The 13,213-nt window shown below is 40.3% G+C and overlaps 1 protein-coding gene across 3 annotated transcripts in view; it reads right to left on the reverse strand.

The window, feature by feature from the left end:
• Positions 1-13,213, reverse strand: part of atp7a (ATPase copper transporting alpha) — an 89,876-nt gene that overhangs the window by 50,447 nt on the left and 26,216 nt on the right. For all 3 annotated transcript variants that reach the window (XM_059976908.1, XM_059976907.1, XM_059976909.1), the window contains 3 exons: positions 6,903-7,066; positions 5,460-5,621; positions 4,109-4,185 (listed from right to left, as the gene is read on the reverse strand). In XM_059976908.1, coding sequence (XP_059832891.1) covers positions 4,109-4,185; positions 5,460-5,621; positions 6,903-7,066 — 403 coding nt within the window. The remainder of the gene's footprint in view (positions 1-4,108; positions 4,186-5,459; positions 5,622-6,902; positions 7,067-13,213) is intronic.

The following is a 13,213-nucleotide window of genomic DNA, read 5'->3' on the forward strand; positions in this document are numbered from 1 at the left end:
AGTAAAAGAGTGACGAGAGTGGATATTGGACCTCTGGATGATGGACAGGTAGTAATGACGACAAGAAATGGCGGACTAACTTAATAAGTAATTTGCGTCAGTCTTCACTGTGGAAGATACTACCAGAATGACAGAAATGCGAGAGTGTCAAAGGGCAGAAGCGAGTGTCATTGCTATCACAAAAAAGGAGCTACAAAATTGCACATCACTTCACTCTTTAAGAAGGGAGGAAGGCAGAAAAAAGGAAATTATAGGCCAATTAGTCTGACCTCAGTGGCAGAACAATGTTGGGGTTTAATATTAAGGATGAGGTTTCCGGGTATTTAGAGGCACATGATAAAATAGGCCAAAATCAGCATGGTTGTCTAAAGGGGAAATCTTACCTGCTGGAATCCTTTGAGGAAATAGTACGCAGGATAGACAAAGGAGAGTCAGTGGATGTTTACACGAGGAAATCCACAGATGCTGGAAATTTAAGCAACAAAATTCAAGCTGCTGTGTTCCACCAGCATTTTGTGTGTGTTGCTTGAATCTGCTGTGTTCCACCAGCATTTTGTGTGTGTTGCTTGAATCTGCTGTGTTCCACCAGCATTTTGTGTGTATTGATTGAATCTGCTGTGTTCTACCAGCATTTTGTGTGTGTTGATTGAATTTCCAGCCTGGCCTGCTGCATTCCACCAGCATTTTGAGTGTGTTGTCAGTGGATGTTGTTTATTTGGATCGTCAGAAAGCCTTTGACAAGGTGCTGCACGAGGCTGCTTAACAGGATACGAGCCCATGGTATTACAGGAAAGGTACTAGCATGGATAGAAGATTTGCTGACTTGCAAGAAACAAGGAGTGGGAATAAAGGGGGCCCTGTCTGGTTGAGGGTCGGTGTTGGGACCACTTCTTTTCACATTGCATGTCAATGATTTGGATGAAGGAATTGATGGCTTTATTGCCAAGTTTGCGGATGATACGAAGATTGGTGGAGGGGCAGTTAGTGTTGAGGAAAGGACTTAAACAGATCGGGGGAATGGGCAAGGAAATGGGAGATGGAATATAATGTAGTGAAGTGCATGGTCATGCGCTTTGGCATAAGGAATAAAGACATGGTCTATTTTCTAAATGGGGAGAAAAATCAAAACGTAGAGGTGCAGAAGGACTTGAGTGACCTCATACAGGATTCCTTAAAGATTAATTTACAGGATGAGTTGGTGGTAAGAAAGGCAAATACAATGTTAGCATTCATTTTGAGAGGACTGTTATGGGAAACAGAGAAATGGCAGAAGAATTTAATGAGTACTTTAGTTCTGTTTTCACTGAGGAAGACACAAGCAATCTCCCAGATGTATGGATGGGCCAAGGACATAGGGTAACAGAGGAAATGAAACAGATTGACATTAGGAAGGAAAAGGTGATGAGAAGACTGGTGGGACTGAAGGCTGACAAATCCCCAGGTCCAGATGGTCTGCATCCTAGGGTACTAAAGGAGGTGGCCCTGGAAATTGCGGATGCATTGGTAATCATTTTCCAATGTTCCTTAGATTCAGGATCAGTTCCTGAGGATTGGAGAATGGCTAATGTTATCCTACTTTTTAAGAAAGGAGGGAGGGAGAAAACAGAGAACTATCGACCTGTCAGCCTGACATCGGTGGTGGGGAAGATGCTAGAGTCCATTATTAAGGAGGAAATAGTGGCATATCTAGATAGCAGTGATAGGATTGGGCTGAGCCAGCATGGATTTACCAAGGGTAAATCATGCTTGACTAATCTGTTGGAGTTTTTCGAGGATGTAACCAGGAAGTTAAACGGGGGTGATCCAGTGGATGTAGTGTACCTCGATTTTCAGAAGGCATTTGATAAGGTCCCACATAGGAGATTGGTGGGTAAAATCAAAGCTCAGGGCATCGGGGGGAAGACATTGACATGGACAGAAAACTGGTTGGCAGATAGAAAGCAAAGGGTAGCGGTGAATGGGTGTTTCTCAGAATGGCAGGTGGTGACTAGTGGGGTGCCACAGGGCTCAGTATTGGGACCACAGCTGTTTACAATTTACGTCAATGATTTAGATGAAGGCATTGAGAATAACATCAGCAAATTTGCTGATGATACTAAGCTGGGTGGCAGTGTGACATGTGATGAGGATGCTAGGAGAATTCAGGGTGACTTGGATAGGCTGAGTGAGTGGGCAGACACTTGGCAGATGACGTTTAATGTGAATAAGTGTGAGGTTATTCACTTTGGGAGTAAGAACAGGAAGGCAGATTATTACCTGAACGGTGTAGAGTTAGGTAAGGGAGGAATACAAAGAGATCTAGGAGTCCTTGTTCATTAGTCACTGAAGGTGAATGAGCAAGTGCAGCAGGCAGTGAAGAAGGCTAATGGAATGTTCGCCTTTATTACAAAGGGAATTGAGTACAAGAGCAAGGAAATTCTCTTGCATTTGTACAGAACCTTGGTGAGACCACACCTGGAGTATTGTGTACAGTTTTGGTCTCCAGGGTTAAGGAAGGACATCCTAGCTGTAGAGGAAGTGCAGCGTAGATTCACGAGGTTAATTCCTGGGACGTCAGGACTGTCTTACACAGAGTGGTTAGAGAGACTGGGCTTCTACACGCTGGAATTAAGAAGATTGAGAGGGGATCAGATTGCAACATATAAGATTATTAAGGGATTGGACAAGATAGAGGCAGGAAATATGTTCCTGATGCTGGGAGAGTCCAGTACCAGAGGGCATGGTTTGAGAATAAGGGGTGGGTCATTTAGGACAGAGTTAAGGAAAAACTTCTTCTCCCAGAGAGTTGTGGGGGTCTGGAATGCACTGCCTCGGAAGGTAGTGGAGGCCAATTCTCTGGATGCTTTCAAGAAGGAGCTTGATAGGTATCTTATGGATAGGGGAATCAAGGGATATGGGGACAAGGCAGGAACCGGGTATTGATAGTAAATGATCAGCCATGATCTCAAAGTGGCAGTGCAGGCTCAACGGGCCAAATGGTCTACTTCTGCACCTATTGTCTGTTGTCTATTGTCTATTGACTAGAATAAAAAAAACAAGGGTGCAATGCTGAGGCTTTTTAAGGCATTAGTCAGACTGCATGTGGAGAATTGTGAGCAGTTTTGGACCACTTATCTAAAAAAAAGATGTGCTAGCTTTGGTGAGGGTTCACGAGAATGATCCCTAGAATGAAAAGGTTAACATATGAGGAGTGTTTGACAGCTCTTGGACTACACCCACAATTTAGAAGAATGAGGGGGGGATCTCATTGCTACCTATTGAATATTGAAAGGCCTATAAAAAGTGGGTGTGGAGAGGATGTTTCATTTAGTGGGGGAGTCTAGGACCAGAAGGCACAGCCTCAGAATTGAGGGACATTGATTTAGAACAGAGATGAGGAAAAATTTCTTTAGCCAGAGATTAGTGACTCTGTGGAATTAATTGCCTCAGACAATGTGCAGGCCAAGTCATTGGATATATTTAAGGTGGAAGTTCATAGGTTCTTGATTAATCAGTGCATCAGCGTTATGAGAAGAAGGCAGAGAATGGTGTTGAGAGGGATAATAAATCATCCATGATAGAAAGGTGGCGCAGACCTGATGAGCCGAATGGCCCAATTCTGCTCCTATGGCTGACGGTCTTAAGGACTGCTTCTTGAGATGACGTTCTCGATGGCAGAGAGGATTGTGTCCATGATGGTGCTGGCTGGTATTTGTTTTTGTTAATGATTTAAACCATTAACAAAACCAAAGAGAAAAAATTTATTTACAAAATGATCATGGGAAAATTCGATTTTTTGTTCAATAAATAAGCTGAAGTTGAAATCACTGAACTCTTAGAGAAAACTAGATAAATGTATGAAAGAAGATTTGGACAAAGGAATATTTGATGGAGTTCGATCAGTTTTAAATTGCAGACAGCAGGTACAAATGAAATGCGTTGAATGGCCTCTTTTGGTGCTGTAAGCTCAGTGATGCTCTAAATTATACTGGCAGACAATGGGCATGATCCATCAGAAACATTAGAAAGTATCATTTACTAAGAATCATCTAATCATTTTAAAAATAACAAAAGTCTGCACAAGTCATTTCTTAATTAACTGCACATTTATTTTGAACATGGACCCTACCGTCTGATTTCTTCACGATGATCCAAATGACTTGCAGTGCGATCCTTTTTGACTAGGGAAGCACCATAACCTAGACCCTACAGAAACAAATTCAGGATTCCTCAGACCTATTTGTTGCTTACACCATCCTAGTACAATCCTTGAACAGAATTTGCACTTGGGCTTTGATCATTGTTGAAAATTTTAATTCATTTATTTTATTTAATGTACATCATTTATCCATGTTCAGCTAACACTGGTAGCTTTCTTTTCAATGAGCATATTGAAAACAGAATAACACAGTTTGTGACCATTTTTAATGGAGCATTGCGATCACAGGCAAAACACTTCATCCACCAACAACCATTGTGTCAGGAAATTTAAACAAAAACAGAAAATACTTGAAACAGTTATCACTTCAAGCAGTGCCTACAGAAAGAGAAATTGAGCTAACATTTCAGGTCCAAAACAATACACACAAAAAAGTTGGAGGAACTCAGCAGGTTAGGCATCAACCATGGAGGGAAATAAGCAGTTGCCATTTTGGGCAGAAACCCATCAGACAGTCCTGAAGAAGTTGACCTCCATAGATCAATCATGAGGAAATCTGCAGATGCTGGAAATTCAAACAACAACACACAAAATGCTGGTGGAACGCAGCAGGCCAGGCAGCATCTATAGGAGAAGCACTGTCGACGTTTCGGGCCGAGACCCTTCGTCAGAACTACTGAAAGGAGAGATACTAAGAGATTACATTTCAGTTAGTCCTCACGAAGGGTCTCAGCCCGAAACGTCGATGGTGCTTCTCCTATAGATGCTGCCTGGCCTGCTGTATTCCACCAGCATTTTGTGTGTGTTGCTCAAGATTTCCAGCATCTGCAGAATCTCTTGTGACTCTACTTCAAGTCGAAAGCTGGTCAGTTTCTCTTTGTTCACTTTCTGCCTGACCTGTTACGTGACCATCATTTTCTATTCTTATTGCAGATTTCCAGCATCAGCAGTAATTTTGACTTTCAATTACTCTAAAGAAAGTTGCCAGTTGTTTACACTTGTCAATAACTTCAAACAATTGCTTTTTAACAAGGTGCAGTCATGGGTAAGACAATCTAACATCCACTTAACATGATCCCCTGTCTAGGCTACTAGTGCGGCATCATTAGCAAACTTCTGTTAGAACAGATAAAAAAGTTTTTCCACCCAAGTGCCCATAAAGTATTCCTCATCTATGATAATACAACAAATAGAAGTATAATTGGGAAATTTCTAATCTATACCACAACATAATCAAGAGACAAACATTATAAACTCAGCTATAAAATATAAATAAAGTAGATTCAAATGCAGCACAAGATATTAAAAAATAAAAATTCACCTCTATTATTTTTATGATATCGCGAGGTCCGATACACTCAGGATCAAACTTAACATGAGCTTTATTAGTCGCCAGGGCTACTGATGTGTACAAAATGCCTTTAGTTTTCATGAGTGTTGATTCAATATTATGAACACACGAAGCACAGGTCATTTCTCGCACCTAGATAGAAAATTTTTAAGAAGACTTGGATAAGTTACTATTTAGGAGTAAATTTTAAAATGTTTTCTTCATACCACACACATGCCAATCTAATGGTGCTTATTTCTAGACTACAGTCAGCACCCATGGCACTGCATCTATGATATTTTTATACATCAGGGAAGTGAGTGGGAATAGTGGTAGGTGATAGAAAGAAAATATTATGAGCTTTTTTTTCTTCAAGCAAACTCATTCAACAAAAAACTGAAGCAATGTATCTCTAGAACCAACTCAATATTTAGCCTGAAAGTTCAATTATTCAAACGAAACATGATGTAACAGCTCCTTCGGATCCAGAATTTTACGGATTTATCACAGGTACATCGTAACATACAGGGAAATGCGTCATTTGCGTTAACAACTATCACAACTGAGGGACTTGCAAGTATCTCCACACCTTCTGGTACCATTATGGCATGCCCACAATGCTTGCCAACAACATAGAACACAACAAGCCACAAAACGACTACAGTAAAATGGGCCCCTTTCCTTACTCCCACTCACGTTCAGACGTGGACGGTCCCCCAACTCCAGGACAAGCCTCCTGCTTCCAGTTTCCAGGCTACAGCCATCAGGCTTCAACCTCTGGACTACCGAACAACTGTCGGGCTCCTACCTTCAGTACTGACCCCCGGACTAGCCGATGACAGGACCCCAAACTCGAGACATCCAAACTAAGCTGCCCTTATGCCTCCTGCTGAACTGGACTCCTGGTTAAAGCCTGGATTGCAGATGTCCTTTATTACTTAACAAATCTTTGGCTTTTGAACACAGAGCGAAGGCCCGAACTGCGAATGGCTTATATCACCCGTTGACATTGTTGGACTTTGAACAAAGAGCAGAGCCTGGATGGCAGATGTTCTTCTCACCCATCCACATCACTGGATTTCAAACACAAAACACGGAGCAGAGATCTGACCTCTAATTCCTCCACATCCCTGTCCCTAAATCCCAATCTAATCTCTAAATTCCCCACGTCACCATTCCTGAACCCTGACTTGACTCCTAATGCTGCTCTCTGTCCACAAAACCATTCCTACAAATTTAATAAACAACTAAGTCAGAGCCAAAATCTCACCAGAGGCAGCAACTTGGTACCATCTTGGGAAAAAAATTAGTGCCTGTCCACGATTACTGTACTTCTCAAGATGAAACACAGCAAAGCTGATAGCAGTCATGTCTTACTACATCAGAGAATTTTCTTAGGAATTTTTTTTCACAATATTTTAACTGAATACTCACAACCAGTTCCAAATGACCATTTGATCCATCACTGTCCTCCAGCACAGAAGCACCAAACCCCAGTTCCTTTATTAACTCAGCAATGTCTGGAGGGTTTATGATGGCTGGGTTGTACCTCACTTCTGCTTTCCCAGCCATTAAAGCAACCAGCACGGTATATATACCTTGTAAGGAACAAAAGTGCAAAATGAAAGTCAGTCAAGATGCTGTATCACACTTGTGGATTTCAAAAGTACTGTAATTTCAAAATGGACATCATCACCATCAAAACGGACATCATCACCATCAAAACATTGACTTTGAAACATGAATTTAACATGACGGAGTTAATAACTGAGGCTTCTAAGAAAGATGCAAGAGGTTAAGAAAGCCAACTTCAGTTGTTACTTGATGCCAAACAAATCACTGAAGCTAATAACTTATAGACTGTTCAGTCCATACCAAAAAAGAAAATTTATATCACATAATTCCACATCCCAGCTCTTCTTATATGAGCAAAGGATATATAGCATATATGAACATTTGGGAACCCATGGTCTAATTAGGGAGAGCTAGTATGGCTTTGTGCATGGCAGGTCATGCTTTATCAAATTGACTGAGTTTTTTGACAAGGTGACAAGAGAAATTGATGAGGGTAGGGTAGTGGATGTTGTCTACTCAAGCTGGAAGTTTGACGAAGTCCCTCATGGAAGGCTAATCCAGAAGATGAAGATGCATGGAATCCGCTGTGAATTGGTTGTTCAGATTCAGAACTGGCTTGTGCACAGAAGACAGGCGGTAGTGGTTGAAAGGACTTATTCGAGCTGGTGGTCTGTAATTAGTGAAGTTCTGCAGGGATCTGTGCTGGGACTTCGCCATTTGTGATGTATATAAATGACCAGGATGAAAATGTAAATGGTGGGTTAGTAAATTTGCTGATGATACCAAGATTGGTGGAGGTGTGGATAATGTTGAAGACTGGCAAAGAATACAGTGCAACATAGATCAGTTCTAAATACGGGCAGAGAAATAGGAGATGGAATTTAACCCAGATAAATGTGAGGTGTTGCACCTTAGTAGGGAAAATGTAAGGAGACAGTACACTGTTAAGGGCAAGATCTTTAATAGTATTGCAGAGCAGAGATCTTGGGGTCCAAATTCATAGCTCCTTGAAAGTGGCTGCACAGGTCGATAAGGTGGCTAAGAAACCTTATGGAATGCTTTGCTTGCGTTGAGTTCAAATGTCAGGAGGTTATGTTGCAACACTGGTTAGACCACTCCTGGAGTATTGTGTATAGTTCTGGTCACCCCATTACAGGAAGGATGTTGGGGCTTTGGAGAGGGTGCAGAAGAGGTTTACCAGGATGCTGCCTGGATTCAAGGGCACGTGCTATCATGTGAATCGAATTGAATTGAATTGACTTTATTACTTACATCCTTCATATACATGATGTGTAAAAATCTTTACACTTCTATCTAAATAGGCAATGTGCAATTGATAGTAATTTATAACAAACAGTATGTACAACAGGATAGTCAATATAACAGAAGTACAGTTGTATCAGCATGAGTTCATCAGTCTGATGGCCTGGTGGAAGAAGCTGTCCCGGAGCCTGTTGGTCCTGGTTTTTATGCTGCAGTACCATGTTCTGGAAGTAGAAGCTGGATAAACTTGGATTGTTTTCTCTGGATTGTTTACAAGCTATGAGAAGCACAGATAGACTGGATAGAGTATCTGTTCCCCAGGGTTGAAATGTTCAATACCAGAGGGCATGCACAAGATGAGAGGGGATAGGTTCAAGGGGGATGTGAGGGGTAAACTTTTTACTCAGAGAGTCACGGACGCCTAGAATGCACAGTCTGGTATAGTGGCAGAAGATACTTTTGGATAGGCACATGTTTGTAAGGAAGATGGAGGGATCTGGACATGGTATAGGTAGGAGGGATTAGTGTTGGGGAGTTTTTGATTTGTTTTGGAGCTGGTTCAGCACAATGTTGTTGTGCTGTACTCATCCATGTTCTATGTTCTTGGTCCACAGGACGATTACCTGCATATTTGTGAAGGCTGGTTATTTAGAAATTAGATACTGTGATTTCAACATAGCTTTCAAAACTATTTTAAGTATGTGTCACTGGCAAAAGTGATGTTCAATATTTAGCTCCAAGTAACTCAAGAAGTCTGCTTTGATTTTTTTTAATCGTTTTAATGACTAACAAGCTACTTTAGAATTAAGTCAAGCATGTTGTTGAACTGAGGGAAAAAATGCGAACAATGACCTTTTCTTTACAAATGTTGACAATTTCACAATATTAGTACTAATCTTCAGAATATTTGTTTATTGAAGTACAGGAGGAAAAGGCCCTTCTGACACTTCAAACCACACTGCCCAGCAATCCCCCAATTTAATCCTAGCCTAATCACAGAACAATTAAAACTGACCAATTAACCTACTACCTGGTATGTCTTTGCACTGTGGGAGAAAACTGGAGCATCTGGAGGAAACCAACATAGTCATGGAGAGAATTTATAGCTCCTAACAGGCACCAGCAGGAAATGAACATAGGTCACTGGTACTGTAAAACAGTGCACTAACCACTACGCTACTGTGCAGTCTCTAATGTTAAGATTACATTATATTCCCAGATTGTCACAGTGTGATTTGAACACACGTTCATTGGATGAATAGTCTAGATCACTGAGTTAGTGACTTACAGGGAATTGCAGAGGAATGAGAAAGGAGCTGGCCAAAATCAATTGGAAAAGAACACCGGCAGGATTGGCAGCAGAGCAACAATGGCTGAATTTCTGGAAGCAATTTGGAAGCCGCAGGAGATACACATCTCAAAGAAGAAGTAGCATTCTAAAGGCAGGATGACACAGCTGTGGCTGACAAGAGAAATCAAAGCCAACATGAAAGCCAAAAACAGGGTGTATAACAAAGTGAAAGTTAGAGGATCAGGAAACTTTTTAAAGCAAACAGAAGGCAACTAAAAAGTCATAAAAAAGGAAAAGATGGAATATGCTGGTCAATAATATTAAAGAGAATACCAAATGTTTATTCAGATACATAAGATGTAAAAGAGAGGTGAGAGTAGATATTGGTCCACTGTAAAATGATGCTGGAGAGGAAGTAATGGGGGACAAGGAGATGGCGGATGAACTGAATAAGTATTTTGCATCAGTCTTCACTGTGGAAGACATGAGCGGTATCCTGCAAGTTCAAGAGTATCAGGGAGCAGAAGTGTGTGAGGTTGCCATTACTAGGGAGGAGCTTCTTGGGAAACTGAAAGGTCTGAAGGTAGATAAGCCACCGAGACCAGATGGTATATACCTCACAGTTCTGAAAGAGGTGGCTGAAGAGATAGTGGAGGCATTCGTAATGAGCTTTAATGAATCAATTGATTCTGGCATGGTTCCAGGGGAATGGAAAATAGCAAATGTCACTCTTCTCTTCCAGAAGGGAGAAAGGCAGATGAAAGGAAACTATAGGCTACTTAATCTGACCTCAGTGGTTGGGAAGATGTTGGAGTCAATTGTTCAGGATGTAGTTTCAGTGTATTTGGAGTCTCATGATAAAATAGGACATAGTCTGCATGGTTTCCTGAAGGGAGATCTTCCTTGACAAGTCTGTTAGAATTATTTGAAGAAATGACAAGCAGGATAGACAAAGGAAAACAGTTGGTGCTGTGTACTTAGATCTTCAGAGGGCTTGGATAAGGTACCACACATGAGAGTGCTTAACAAATTAAGAGCCCAAGGTACTACAGGAAAGATACTAGCAGAGGCCAAGTGTGAGAATAAAAGGGAGCCTTTTCTGGTTGGCCGCTAGTGACTAGTGGTGTTCCAGAGGGGTCTGAGTTGGGACCACTTCTTTTTAAGTTATATGTCAATGATTTGGATGACAGAATTCATAGCTTTTATGGCCAAGTTTGCAAACAATATGAAGATAGGTGGAGAGGTAGGTAGTTTTGAGGAAGTAAAGAGACTACAGAAGGAGTTAGACAGATTAAGAGAATGGGCAAAGAAATGGCAGATGGAGTACAGTGTCGGGAAGTGTATGATTGTGCACTTTGATAAAAGAAATGAAAGCCTACACTATTTTCAAAATGAAGAGAAAACTGAAATATCTGAGATGCAAGGGGACTTGGGAGTCCTTGTACTGGATTCCCCAAAGGTTAATTTGAAGGTTGAATCGGTGGTGAGGAATGCAAATGCAATGTTTTTCTTTTCTTTCTTTTTTCTTTTTTTTTTCTTTTCTTTTTCAATTTTTTTATTGATTTTCATATATACATATAAAAAAACATAACATAATAATGAGTAAATTATGAATACAATAGACTTGAAGTCACTTTGATAATAAGATAACAATATCCTATTAAACATCAGCAGAAAAAAATACCTTAATCAATCAAGTCCATATGATTATATATGAAAAAAAACAAAAATAACCATTAAAAGAAGAAAAAATTTGAAAATATGTGAAAAAAGTATATATTAAGAAAAATAAAACACTAAACTAAACTAACATGGGCAATAGTAATAGCTTACAAGTATATGATAGTGTCAAAAAAACTCCGGAACTCCATACCTGAACATGAATAAGCAGAAAGAAGGTCTGGAAAAGGCCAAATTAATTCATATGAAAATGTCGAATAAACGGTCTCCAAGTTTCTTCAAATTTAATTGATGAGTCAAAAATAGTGCTTCTAATTTTTTCCAGGCTCAGATAAGAAATAGTTTGAGAAAGCCACTGAAACGTGGTAGGAGGATTTACTTGCAAATGCAATGTTACGGCTTTATAATACATTGGTGAGGCCTCACTTGGAGAACTGTGAGCAGTTTTGGGCCCATTATCTTAGAAAGCATGTGCTGACATTGGAGAGTACTGTTATTTGAAGGAAGTTCAGGAAAATTATTCCAGGATTGAACAGCTTGTCCTATGAAGAGCGTTTGAGACAGCAGTATAAGCTACTTTCTCTATCATATATTTTAAGCACCAGAGGAAATGTAACAACATTATCAGTATCCTGTTTTTAATAACTTGAGATACAAATAAACATCACTGAGCTCAATGCTATAGTTACACAAATATTGTTTCATAAAGTCTAGAGAACAGAACAATGAGTCATAAGCGCATTTAAGATAAGACAAAACATGAGAAAAATGCAGAGCACAAGAAATTCTGCAGATTCTGGAAATCTAGAAGATGCTGGGTGAATGCAGCATCTATGGAGAGGAATAAGCAGTTGATGTTTCAAGCCAAAATTCTTCATTGGTGCTGATATCCTGAGTTCCTCCAGCATATACATATTCAACTTCATAAATGTTTATATATAATGTATCAATAGGAAATTATTAAGTCAAATTCTGGCAATAAATCTACATTGGCTAGTGCCAAATAGAGGGCTAGTACCCTGGTAAGAGAAAGGACTTGCTTTTTTCAGAACAGCAATTTTAGTGAGAAAATTCATGACCAGCTGTGTGGAACATTCGAGGCTGTAAATTAATCTTGGATTAGCACTGTGATTGGTAAAGATGCATCAGTTTGAGGTTTCGTATGTAGACGGTTGAAAGTTAGGACCGGTCTGATTCTGAAACCATGATTCTCCATGAAAATTAGATTTATTAGATCTGGAATACTGAAGGAGACATGAATGGGGCTACAAATGGTTGGAAGGATATGCTTAGTGGCTACATCCTTTTTGAAGCTACCGTAAAATACTTATCTGAAAAATGCACATCAAAATAAAGAGCTGGAGAGCGAGCATAAAGGACACAATTTTTTTACTGCGAACATGGTAAGAAAAATCCAGAAATACTTTGTTGTCTGGAGTGTATGTATTTTAGGTGGGATAGAGCGATGGATGAACATGAGTAAATTGTATGCAGTTCTGTAATTAATACAACATTATGAGTTCAAGTTCAAATTTAATTGTCATTCAACCATGCACATATAACATCTAAACGAAACAGCATCCCTCCAGCTCCAAGATGCAAAACACAGTACATACAGTCACACACAGCACATATAGTTATGATAGCATAAACAGTCATAAAAAAAAAATCATAATAATAGTAACCCAAGGTCCTGGGTGGCCTGAAAATTGATGGTGCATGGGATGTTGTCCCAGAGCTACTTTTCTGCAAGAGTGCAGCAGTTCCTCAGCATGTGCCACTGCAGCCACAGACAAACACAATCCAACTTGTCTTCCACTGAGCGAATGCTGAAAGGCAGGACTGATGGGAGGAGCCAGGCCCCAACCCAGCATGTACTCCAGCACACCTGCTGCACCTCTGCTCTCTCCCACACTGCCTCTGGTGTCTCCTCCTC

The sequence above is a fragment of the Hypanus sabinus genome, chromosome 8 (assembly GCF_030144855.1).
Source record: "Hypanus sabinus isolate sHypSab1 chromosome 8, sHypSab1.hap1, whole genome shotgun sequence".
NCBI lineage: Eukaryota > Metazoa > Chordata > Chondrichthyes > Myliobatiformes > Dasyatidae > Hypanus > Hypanus sabinus.